The sequence below is a fragment of the Panthera onca genome, chromosome B4, assembly GCF_046562875.1.
Source record: "Panthera onca isolate mPanOnc1 chromosome B4, mPanOnc1 haplotype 2, whole genome shotgun sequence".
NCBI classification, from domain to species: domain Eukaryota; kingdom Metazoa; phylum Chordata; class Mammalia; order Carnivora; family Felidae; genus Panthera; species Panthera onca.
In genome coordinates, this window is record NC_138345.1 from 116,629,437 (window position 1) to 116,642,526 (window position 13,090).

Genomic DNA, 13,090 nt, shown 5'->3' on the forward strand with positions numbered 1-13,090 from the left:
TTTCCTGAAGTTGATAGGTTATCTGTATAAAAATCCTACAGCTAACATTTTACTTAATGGTGAAAACCCGAACCCTCTTAAGACTGGACAAGGCAAGGATGTCTCCTCCCACTACTATTATTCCACATAGAATGTTCTACTCACTGCAGTAAGGCAAGAAAAGGATATAAAAGGCATACGTATCATAAAGGAAGAAATAAAACTGTTTCTATTTGCAGATGACATGGTGGTCTACATGGAAAATCCAAAGGAATATAAAAAAAAACCCCAAAGGAACAAACCCAAAATTCCTGGAACTAATAAGTGAGCTCTTCAAAATCAGAGTATATGAAAGTACAGCAATCAATTGTATTTCTATATACTAGCAATGAACACAAGAACACTAAAATTAAAAATACAGTTCCATTTACAATTTCTCAAAAAGAAAAAAAATAGGAAAACTATTATGTTTAAATCTGACAAAATATGCACAGGGCCTGTATGCTGAAAACTATGAAAAGCTGATGAACAAAAATCAAAGAAAATCTAAATGAATGGAGAGACATACTATGTTCATGGATTGTAAGAGTTAATATAGTTAAAGATGTCAGTTCTTCCCAAATTGATATACAGGTTCAAATTTGTTTCCTAGGGCTGCTGTACCACAAACAAGGTGGCTTAAAACAACAGGAACTTATTCTCTCACAGTTTTGGAGGCTAGAAGTCCAAAATCAAGCTGTCAGCAGGGCCATGCTCTCCCTGAAGTCTTCAGGGAAGAATCGCTTCCATGCCTTTCTTTTAGCTTCTTGTGTGGTTGGCAATCATTGGTGTAGTTTGGCTTGTAGATGCATCACTCCAATCTCTGCCTCTGTTGTCATATGGCGTTCTTCCTGCATCTCTGTGTCTCTTCAGGATACCAGTCATACTGGATTAAGGGCCTACCCTCATGGATTCAATTTGCTTATACCTACAAAGATCCTATTTCTAAATAAGGTAACATTCATAGATAGTACCATGGATTAGACTTTAATATATCTTTTATAAAGATATAGGGAGACATAATTCAAACCATAAAAAGGTTTTAACACAATTCTAATGATTCCAGCAAGTGTTTTTTTTTGTAGATATAGATAAAATTGTTCTAAAATTTGCATGGAAAGCCAAAGGAACTAGAATAGTCAACAAAATTTTGAAAAAGGAATAGAGTAAGAAGAACCAGTCTAAATGATTTCAAGACTAATAGCTTATAGTAATAAAGACCATGTGGTATTGGTGTTAGACGGCCACATAGATCAATGGAACAGAATAGAGAATCTGGAAACAGACCTGAACAAATATGCCTGATTTTTGACACAGATACAAAAACAATTCAGTGGAGAAGCCATTTCAACAAATGGTGCTAGAGCAATGGACATCCATAGGCAAAAAACAAACAAACAAACAAACAAAAAACCTCTCAATCTAAATCTCATACCTTATTCAAAAATAATTAACCTAAAATCGATCACAGACTTAAATGTAAAACTATAAAAACTTTTCAGAGAAAACATGAAAAGTAATCCTTGGTGTCTAGGACTAGTTTAAAGTTTTAGACCTGACATGAAAAGCATGATCCACATTAGAAAAGATTGATAAATTGGACTTCCATCAATATCAAAATCTTTTGTTCTACAAAAGACCCTGGTAAGAGAAAGGACAATCTTCAGACTGAGGGGAAATATTTGCAAGCTACATATCCACAAAGGGCTAATATAGAAATATATAAAGAATTCTCAAACTTAAACAGTAAGAAACAAAACCAGACAATCCAGTTAGAAAACTGGCAAAAGACGTGAACAGACATTTCACAAAACAAGATATAAAGTTATCAAGTACATGAACAGATGTTCAACAACATTAGTTACTAGGGAAATGCAAATAAAAAGCACAAAAGATAGGAAGATTATGCATCCAAAAAAAAAAAAAAAAAAGGATGAGATAATGCCATTTGCAACAACATGGATGGACATAGAGTATTATGGTAAATGAAATAAATCAGACGAGAAACACAAGTACCATGTGATTTCACTCATATGTGGAATCTAAAAGGCAAATGAATAAACAAAAAGGAGAATCAGACCTATAAATACAGAGAACAAACTAATTATTTGTCTTCCAGAGAGGAGGGGGTTGGGGGATAGGCACAATGGGTGAAGGGGAGTGGGAGATACAGGCTCCCAGTTATGGAATGAATAAGTCATGAGAATAAAAGGCACAGCATAGGAATATAGTCAAAGATATCATAATAGTGTTGTATGATGACAGATGGTAACTACACTTGTGATGAGCATAGCATCCAATTACTATATTGTACACCTGAAACTAATGTAGTATTGTATGTCGACTATACTCAAATAAAAAAGAACCAGAAATAAGATTTTTTTTTAGAAAAAGCACAATAAGATATATACATCAATCAGAATAGCTAAAATTTTTAAAAATCAAAATGGTAAATGTTGGTGAGAATGGAGAGAAACTGGATCCCTTGTTCATTGCTGGTGGGAATGTAAAATGCTACAGCCACTCTGGGAAACAAATTGGCAGTTTCTTTAAAAACTGTGCATGCACCTGCCATCCAACTCAACAGTTGCACTCTAAGCATTTATTCCAGAGAAATGCAAATTCTGTGCACACAAAAAAATTGCACAAATATATTTATAGTAATGTTATAGCTCCACTCTAGAAACAATCTGGATGTTGTTCAATGAGTGAATAGTTAATTTGTAGTGTGTACATATCATCTACAGTTGGCTCTGGAACAACACAGGGGTTAGGGGAGCCAACCCCCTATGCAGTCAAAAATCCATACATAGCTTTTGACTCCCCCAAAACTTAACTACTAATAGCCTACTATTGACCAGAATCCTTACCAATAACAGTCAATTAATACATATTTTGTATGTTATATGTATTATATACTATATTCTTACAAAGTAGGCTAGATGAAAGAAAATGTTAAGAAAATTATAAGGAAGAGAAAATACATTTACAGTACTGTACTATATTTATTGAAAAAAATTCCACATTTAAGGGAATCTTCACAGTTCAAACCCATGTTGTTCAAGGGTTAACTGTAAATACTACTCAGCAATGAAAAGGAACCAACTATTGATAGATCCAACAGCCTGGATGAACCTTCAGAGAATTATCCTCTGTAAAGCATCCAATCCCAAAAGGTTACATAATGTATGACTGCATTTATATAACATTCTTGAAATGACAGAAATCGAAGCAATAGAGAACAGATTAGTGGTTGCCAGGAGTTAGGGAGAGGAGGAGGGAGGGAAGTGGGTATACTGCTAAGGGGCATGATGAAGAATCCTCATGGTGATGTTCTGTATTTGATTGCATCTTGACTGTATCAATGCCAATATCCTGGTTGTGATATTGTACTACAATTTTGCAAGATGTTACCATTGGGGGAAACTGGTTACGGGTACATGGATCTCTGTATTTCCTAAAACTATGTGAATCTACAACTATCTCAAAATAAAAAAAATTTAATTAAAAACAAAACATTGATTGTTAAATGCCACAGAAGTGGAGCAACTTCAGGGTCCCTAGAATTCAGAGTATGGTATCTGCACTGACTTTTGTCATGTGTGATTGTCATGGCCCAGATCCTTTCCTTGGGGCCAGTGTACCCATCCTGGGCATCAGTATATTTTCTTAAAGCTTCCCTGGGATAGGCAGGGTTGAGAACTAGCAATTTATTAGAAAAATAATGAGTATAATTGAGTCAACAAACAAATAAGGGGCAAAACAAACAATGCTTTGTGGTCCTATTGCAGCGATTTTGAATGACCTTGTAAAACTGCAAACACAGGGGTTGGCAGAGTAGCTTAAGAAACAATTAAGCAATGGTTCTGAGAGGGCCAGACCCAAGATGCAAAGGGTAGGCAATTTCTGCAGATGGCAGTGGCAGGCACTCATGAAAGAATGAGGGGAGCCCTGTGAGAACTCCATCAACTCAGGAGCACCCAGAAATGGCAACCACTACCTCCAGGATCTGTTAGGATGGGTATAGATACATGGTATATTTGTTGAAGAAAGGCTAAAAGGGATATATGCTGCAAAAACATTCACAGTTCCCGAGAGTTAATCAAGTGTGTACTGTACTTTGATAAGGATGATTTCTTATTCTCTAGGGTGAAGGTGGTCTTCCTGTGGGGTTTTCCTGTTCAAAATGTCCAGGCGAAGTCCATGTCATTGGTGATGGTGGAGGTGAAAAGAAATAACATGTAATTAGAAATGATTCCTTGTTATTTGGTGCAAGATATTCATTTCTCTGCATGGATATGCCCATTACTTCTTTTTATCATTATTAGAATAATAATCACAAAAAGTGGAGTTCTTTTATTCTAGTGAAAGTGGGTTCAAGCCTAAGAATAAAATCAAAGGCAGTGGTTGTGCAGGGTGCAGGGGTTGCAGAGTACATATTGTCAAAAACATGATACAACTATTGACAGTCACAATCAGGAACATAAATAGTGAAATATTTATGGTTCTATTTCTTACCTAACCATATATATTTCTTGTATAATCACTGATTTTCAATCAACGTAAAAATTACAAACGATGTGCACTTGTGGAGGGAATGAGTTGTATCAGGTCCTTTGCCCCTGATTTCTCTGCCTGTCTTGTCCATTCATCCACCTCTCCAAGTTTTGTAATAATGTCAGAGAGAAAGAAATGGAACTCCTAGCTCCCAAGGATTACGGGTGATGTGGACAGCACGTCCTGTTTTCCAGGTTAGCTTATAGGTCCTGGATTTCCACTTTGAGATGGACACCTTCTCTGGTTTTACTTTTGTAAGTGAAGTCTCAAGTCTCTAGTGTTACCTTGGCTACCTCTTCCCATAGAATTGTCGTCTGAAAAAGATGTCTTCCTGGAATCCTCAATACTGCCCTCATTTTTCTTTGTCTTTAATTCTAGAAATGGAAAATAAAAGGGAGAGAGAAAGAGGGGGGGAAACACTTCTGGGAATGAAGTTCGTCTCATGGTGAAAACGTACAGAGACAGAAATAGAGGATGGGAGTATTGCAACAAGCAATGAACGATGCAGACGGCAAGTGCTGGTCTCTGAACAGGCAGAATGGATGGGAATGGACCTAGGGGACATGAGGAGGTCTCTCTGCAGAGAGGTCTCTGCATCAGTTTGTCATAAACTCTGTAATCCCAGTGTCAGCCACTCACTCTGGACTGAGGGACTCACTGGTTTCTGAGCATCCTTCAGTTAAAGGACAAATCTAGGAGCACTAGATTTTAAGCTGCTAAATGCAAATACTTCCTGGCTTTCCCTTCTTTTTGTTTTATCTCTTGTTAAACACTGTGTACTGAGTTTAGCCAAGTGCCATCACTCTGCTCCGTACTCTGAAAGATGATCTAATTTCATCACAGCACAGGGAGAGATACAGGGAACTGAGTAGAGAAGCCATCCCTGGTGCGCTGGTAAATATTAACAGTCAGCTCTCCGGAAAAGACTTCCCCCTGATTTGTAGTTTACTGACTTCTATGGGGTAAATGCTCTTACCCCGGAGTCTCAGGATCAGCTCTCAGCTGAAGACTCTGCCGAGAACTCTCTGTAGCTCTCTCCTCTCCATTACTCTGCTCAGGGAACTCCAGCCTCCCTGGACCTGTAGCTCTCTTTTCAATTCATGGGGACTGCTAGGCTCCTCCTCCTGACCTTGCACCCTGGAAAAGCTCCCCAGGCAGTATGTTGAGGCCTTCATTGGGCTCTTTTCATTTGTCTCTCCTCTCTCACGGATCATCTTCTCTCCTTGCTTCTCTCCTTGATGCCTCATACCTGAAACCTGTTGTTTCATATATTTTTCAGGTTTTTTTTTTTTTTTAGGCAGGAGGGTGAGTCTGGTCCTTGTTACCCCAATGTTGCTGGAAGAGGTAGTTTTCCTCTTTGATTTGCAACCCCATTTTGATCACTTACTTAGTTCTTCTATATAATACATCTATTTCTGGTTCATCAAGCTAATTTCCTAACACCAGTACCAATGCTGTGTTAACTTCTGAGACTTTGTGATATTATTCCTTAAAAGATTAGTAACACCCTATATTCTCTTTTAACTTTAGAAGTATTTATCTTTCTAGATGGACCTCAGAATCATTGTGCAAAGTTCTCCCCAACCAACACTCAATTGCCTGGCAAGTTTTTGGTAACATTTTTATTATAATTCCACAAAACTTATACATTAATTTCAGAAAAATTGGCACCTTTGCAATATCAACCTTCCTCTCTAAAAACACGACATAGTTCTCTTTTTGTCAAATCTCCAGGTCACACAATTAAGGCTATTGTTGCCTTCTTGAATTTGATTTTCTTGTATATTTTCTGGTTAATAAAGTTAGTCTATCTAAGTTAATATGTGAGGTTAGTAAAGTATAATTGAGTTTGTGTCCATTTACTCTGCAGAAACCTATAATAAAATCAAATAGCTTTTCAGATTTCGTATAGGAGGGTGAGGGGGCTCTAGGTATGCTATCATATCATCTGCAAATAAATATTTTCTATTTCTCTATGTATATCTTTTTATTGCTTTATATCTGAAATTAACTTGAGTTTCCAAATTAATAATTTATAATATCAGAGAGAGTGGGAATCCTTGTTCAGGTTCTGCTTAAAATAGAAATTTTGACTATTTAATAAAGAACAAATAAATATTGAGGCAGAATATTTGAGAATTAGGGATATTTACTTCATTGAAATTAAGAATACGTGACTCACTTGTTAATACCAGAAGAGTGACATTCATACTTTCTCTACTTTTTGTCATCTGTGCCTTTTTCAGCGCTTGCTGGATTTGCCAGTGTTTTGGAGACAATTTCAGCAGAAAAAATCCATATTTCATGTATTCTCTAAGGAGGAATTCTGTTTTTGCTATCTCACTACTCAAAAGAAACAAAGGTATCATTAAAAATATCCACTGAAAGTATGTTCATTTTTTTAAAAGGTTTTATAAAATCTGTTCCTTTGATTATATATTTGAATAATAATTTATTTAATAAACATTGTAAGTACGGTCATATGATGAGATAAGAAAAAACCACGTAGGAATGCTATTTGAATGAAATATGCCACGGGTATGCACTCACAGAATAGACTGATGATAGTTTTACTCTACTTATTTATTTCTGAGGGAAATGTATTCAATTTTAGACATAGGAAAAAATTAGAAGGTAGCTAAAGATGGGACTTATGTAAGAAAAATAAAGAAAACGAACACTCAGTGAGCTCCTACTAGGAAGTGGGGGCAATATTCAGGACACGCTACAGCTTTAAAATAGTATCATTCCTGTCTTTTGGAAGAAGAAATGAATGACGTGCAAAGTCATCTGTCTAGTAAACGGCAGAACCAGCGCTCAAATCCAGGTCCGACAGACTCAGATGCCCGAGCTCTCGCCAACAAAATCCAGTGACTTGGACTGAAAACCTTTCCCCTCAGCCTCAGATTACTTTCCCATAATTATGTTACAAAGTGGATTCTCAAAGAATGTTTAAACTAACAATGAAGGCCCTCATGAAAGGGAGCTTCACAGTTGTCCTTCGAAGCTTCCTTAATCATCCCCTCTTCGATATCTCTATCAATATTACTCCTGTATCAATATCCTCAGCTTCAGTACTTTTCTCAGTCAGTGCCTTCCTTAAGCCCTGATGTGAGAGTGATATTCAAGAGTCAATAAATGGCTGGCTCACATATCACCAGGTGAAAGATGTTGGGAGTCCCTCATTCTACCACCACTTTATTTTTAGTCTGAAAGCCTCCCAGATGTTCTGCAAGAAACAAGATTCAAATGGCTGGAATTGCACAGCTTCCAAGCAAAAGCTTCAGAACAAGCTCCCTTTTGCATTGTGAACAGATTTCCAGCCCTACCTGCAGTGGAGGAACTTCCTGGGCGATCTGAGGCCCATAAAGAGAGAAAAGGGAGAGGAGGCTGGGTGACTCAATCAGTTGAGCGTCTGACTCTTGATATTGGCTCAGGTCACGATCCCAGGGTTATAGAATTGAGCCCCTCATCAGAGGGAGGAGCATGGAACCTGCTTGGGATTCACTCTCTCTCTCTCTCTCTCTCTCTCTCTCTCTCTCTCTGCCCCTCCCTCTCCTTGTGTGTTCTCACCTCTCAAAATAAATAAATAAACTTAAAAAAAAAGGCAATAAATAGCAGTTGCCTGCCTCCTCTGTGCTGTTACCAGATTGTTTTTCATTGCCTTTTACACCTTTCTAGGATGAGGAGACACATAAAAAATAAGCAAGTTCTTTTCAATAAGGCCATTTTGCCATTGTGCAAAAATGCAGTACTCTATGCAAACATAGAGGCTGCTACTCTGGTTCTAGAAATAGAACAGAATCTTCTAATTATGTGATGGAGGAAGGAGGGAAGGGAATTCTCCACCTTGGAATGCCTTCAACTTTAGGCTCCTAAAATAGAAGAGGCTTCTGTAGCCAGAATGTGTTTGAAAACACACATTCTGTTAGTAGCAATTGGTTTCAAAGAAACTACCATCCACTTCGTTTATTGTATTTTAGAGAAGGTGTTGTCCTCTTTTCTGAAAAATCTAGGACTTGGTTTTAGAGGAAAGTTAAGCATCAAATCCTCAAAAAGAAAAGAAAACAAGTTTTAGCATGACTTGATACAAAGGCTAGTGTCTCCTGGGTCATGAAACTACTGTCCAAGAATGATGATAGAAGGAAGCTTCTTTAGATATTTGAAATTAGATCAAATGAGATACACTTGACTACAGAAGAAAACATCTGGGCTTGAAAATAAAAAAAAAAGATTGTGGTGAGTGGTATAATAGTTTTATCCCAGCTTTCCCCTCCTGTAATTTTTGTCATTATAGATCCCAGTTTTTAATATCGATTCTAGGTTCAACTAAGTGTAAGTATAAATATAAAAAATTTTGCCAATTATAGTTTTAAGATGGCTGTAAAATTGAATCCCAACTTCAGAGATGTTAAAATGTGGGAAGAAAAATGCCTTAGAATGAATGAAAGAGGGCACTGAGAAAATAATTTATGGTTTACTCTTAATGTTGGCTTGCTTCTTTTCAACCAGTTTCTAGGCTTTTATATTGACAAGTTAGAGGAACCTTTTCAACCAGAGGTCACTGTACTCTGATACCCAGGCAGAGACAGACGATCCTTGATTAACACATTACTTATTTTAAAAATGAGGTCATACTTATGGAATCATCAATAGATAAGGAATATTCCCACCCAGGTCTTGCTAGGCACAAGTAGGTTTCAATGGGGCATGGAGATTTGAGAAGGAAAAGATGGCACCCTGGGCTCACCTTTTCACTGCCTGTACCTCCATATTTGCTTTCTTTAGCTCTGCTGTTATTTGGAGTTTGTTTATAGTTTCCTGTGCTGCACTGAAAAGTAACAGAGATTTGTTAGTTTGTTTTGTGTTGTATTGTGTTCTGAGAAACTAAAAAGAAAGACGGAGGAAAAAAGGCAATTTGGCTAGAGTGAAAACACGAACATTTTAAGGGCGTCTACAGATCTCTGGTCATTTTCTCGAAGGAACTCTTCAAAGGCCATGGCGTCTTCTTGGAGCTTTTTTTCTGCTTTTATGAGTTGCTGTTCCTTCACTGCTATGAGTTTTTCAAATTTTTTAATTGTATTTCTTTTGGTTGAGAGAGCATACTAGGAATGTTGAAAACAGAAGTGCAACATTATTCCACGTTTCTAGCCCGTTGCTAGTACATTTCTTTCAAAGTAATTTTTTTGTTAAGTTTATTTATTTACTTATTTATTTATTCATTTAGAAAGAGAGAGCAAGCATGAGATGGAGAAAGGCAGAGAAAGAGAGAGAGAGAGAGAGAGAGAGAGAGAGAGAGAGAGAGAAACCCAAGCAGGCTCTGTACCTTCAGCGCAGAGCCCGATGTGGGGCTCGAACTCATGAACCATGAGATCATGACCTGAGCTGAAATCAAGAGTTAGATACTTAACCGTTTAACCGATGGAGCCACCCAGGTGTTCCCCCATTGCTACTACATTTCAATAGTCTCATAATAAAGGGTAAAATAAATTGCATACTAAGTGATCACTTGTATTAGAAATAAAAGCATGGGGGCTCCCAAGTGGCTGTTGACTGAGTGTCGAACTTCAGCTCAGGTCATGATCTCATGCTTCCTGAGTTCGAGTCCCACATTGGCTCACTGCTGTCAGCACAGAGCCCACTTCCCGTCCTCTGTCCCCCTCTCTCACTGCCCCTCCCCCACTCATGCTCTCTCCCTCTCAAAAATAAAAATAAAACATTGGAAAAGAAATAAAAGCATGCCAAGTCTTGAGACTACATAGCCTTTATCTCATGAGGGAATTTATTTGGGGACCACCAGGAGACTGTTTCCTTTCTTTCACTTTTATGAAGAGCTCAGTATTGTTCCCAAATGGCTGTGCCCCACAAATCAAAAGTAGCTGCATATCCCCTCAGGCTCTATGCTAAGAAATAAAAATAAAAATGAAAAAAGCTACATGTCCCTCCAAAGAGCAGGTCCATCTGGTATTATCCACAATAGCCCTCCAGTATTTCTGGGCATTGAGAAATTGTGCTGTCTGTAGTCACAAAGTCTCCTCCATTAGGAAGTAGCAGGAAAGAATCAGGTTTCCCTGCCATGCCTATAACACATTTCTCCAAGCTGCCCAAGGGTAGGGGTGTTTAACCAGCCTCCAAGAGCCCTGTTTAGATCCCAAAATAAACTTTGACATCTAGGTTTTATTTTTTTAGTACATAATGTAAGAATTTGCTTGGGTTTTTAATGCCGTGCAGGAAAAAGAAATTATAAAGTCACATAATAAAAGTGAATTTAAAATATTTAAATGAGGAGATTTTAAAGAAATATCAATAATTACCCCAGATTTATAACAAAACAAATTTCATTCATTACTTGACAAGTATTTATTGAGTGCCTACTGTGTGCTGGGACTGTTTCAAGTGGTGCTAACAGAGCAATGAACAAAATAAACAGATTTGCTTTTATGGGATATACATTCCAGTGGAGCGGGGAGTCCATTACAGGGGGATAAGTGGTCCAATGGGCAAGGGGGGCAAAGGCAGAGGGTTGCCATTATGTAGAGCCAAGAAATGCCTCCCTGATTTGGTGAAAATTAAAGAGAAACTGGAAGGAAATAGGGACCAAATCATGGGGATATCTGAGGGAGGAATGTTCCTCCCAGAAGGAAGAGCCTTCTGTGCAAAGGCCCTGAGGCAAGGGCAAGATTGGTGTGTCCTAAGAACAGCAAGGAGGCCAGTGTAGTTAGAGGAGAATGAGCAAGGTGGGGAGTGGTAGGAATGAGGTCAGAGAGAGAGAGAGAGAGAGAGAACAAGCCAGGGACAGATAAGTCACTAGAGGTCTTCAGCAGAGGAGGAGCATGTGTGGAGAAAAGACTCCTACCTTTGTGTGGAGAACAGACTGAGTGTAGGGAGCAAAAGCGGAAGCAGGAGACCAGTGTTCAGAAGTTATAACAGTAATTTGCACAAGAGATATTGGTGACGTGGACTACAGTTGCAGCAGGGGAGGTCATGAAAAGTAGTGTGATTATGGATATATTGGGAAAAATATATTTGAAAGTATATTTGGAGCTGGGTTGTAAGTAGGAGAGTTGAGGATAGCTTCAATATTTTTGTCCCAAGCAACTGGAAACGTAAAATTGCTACTCACTGCAATGGGATCACTACATGAGATGGAGATTTTCAGGGGTAGAGAAGAGTATAGAAGGGACAAACTTTTGGAAAGTCTGAGTTTGTGAAGTCTGAGGTGCCTATTGGGCATCCAAATGGAGCCGTTAAGAACCGTAGTTGCCTTTGTAAGTCTGGAGTTCAGGGAAGAGGATCAGGTAGAGAAATAAATTTGCAAGTTGTTAATAGGGAAGCGGAATTTAAAGCCATGGGCCCGGAGGGGTGTAGATAGAGTACAGGGTGAGGAGTGAGCCCTGGGGCACTCCAACATTTGGAGATTGGAGAAAAGAGGAACCGGAAAAGAAAACTGTGAAGGAGTGAGCAGCCAGTGATGAAGAAGAACTAAGAGACAGTGGGTATTGGAAACCAACCAAAAAAAGCATTTCAAGAAAGAAGAAATGACCAAATGACCTAAGTGCTGCTGACGGGAAGTAAAAGGAAGACTATGAAATGACAAATTGAACTTGGCGATGGGAAGGTCACTGGTAACCTTGACAAAGTAGTTTTGGTAGACTGATGAGGACGAAAGCCCAACTGGAGTTGTTTAGGAAAGGATAGGAGGGACAGTAGCTCTGGAGACTGTAGTGGAAAAATAAAATGTCAAGGTGAAAAGTTGGCAATGCTACGCAAGAAGTCTTCTATTTGACTAATGGAAGGAAGAAAGAAATTATTTTTACTACCTCCAGCAGAAACCTGTCTCTCTGGTCATTAATAAATTCATGAATGGTCCTTTTTGTGTCTGCACCTTCAAAGAAAATGGAAATAGACTTAGGTTTAATTCATTATCCCTCAAAAGCCTGTATAAAACAAAAGCCAAGTAATTAAATCACTGTATACAGTATGTATCTGACCTTAAAAAATCATTATACCTTCAAATAAACATTTTTCCTAATCACTCAAAAGCTGATTTCATAATAGTAACTATCATTGATTTTATGTCCATCATATTCCAAGAACTTTATTAGACACTTTATTTTTTTAATGTTTATTTATTTTGAGAGAGAGAGATTGAATGTTTGTGTGTGTGTGTGTGTGTGTGTGTGTGTGTGTGTGAGCTGGAAAGGAGCAGAGAGAGAGGAGAGAGAGATACTCCCAAGCAGGCTCTGCACTGTCAGTGAGACCATGACCTGAACCGAAATCAAGAGTGGGATACTTAACCAACTGAGCCACCCATTTGCCCCTCGGCAATTTAAATAGATTACTTTATTTAATTTTAACAATAACCCCAACGAGGTACATATTTCTATCCCCATTCTATATGTGAGCTCAGAGATGTCAAGATACTTGCCCAAGATAATAGAGCTAACATGTGGTGGAACGGGCATATGACTCCTCAGCCTGTGCTAAAGAAGACTGAGCTGTTTTAAATCTTAGT

At 38.2% G+C, this 13,090-nt stretch overlaps 1 protein-coding gene across 2 annotated transcripts in view; it reads right to left on the reverse strand.

The window, feature by feature from the left end:
• Positions 1 to 13,090, reverse strand: part of CCDC38 (coiled-coil domain containing 38) — a 58,128-nt gene that overhangs the window by 26,238 nt on the left and 18,800 nt on the right. Inside the window, exons 5-10 of one of the 2 annotated variants that reach the window (XM_060656708.3) lie at positions 12,396 to 12,460; positions 9,517 to 9,680; positions 9,326 to 9,406; positions 6,758 to 6,918; positions 4,860 to 4,949; positions 4,138 to 4,195 (exon numbers count right to left, since the gene is read on the reverse strand). In XM_060656708.3, the coding sequence (XP_060512691.3) occupies positions 4,138 to 4,195; positions 4,860 to 4,949; positions 6,758 to 6,918; positions 9,326 to 9,406; positions 9,517 to 9,680; positions 12,396 to 12,460 (619 nt within the window). The remainder of the gene's footprint in view (positions 1 to 4,137; positions 4,196 to 4,859; positions 4,950 to 6,757; positions 6,919 to 9,325; positions 9,407 to 9,516; positions 9,681 to 12,395; positions 12,461 to 13,090) is intronic. The other variant, XM_060656709.3, reaches the window with a different exon arrangement.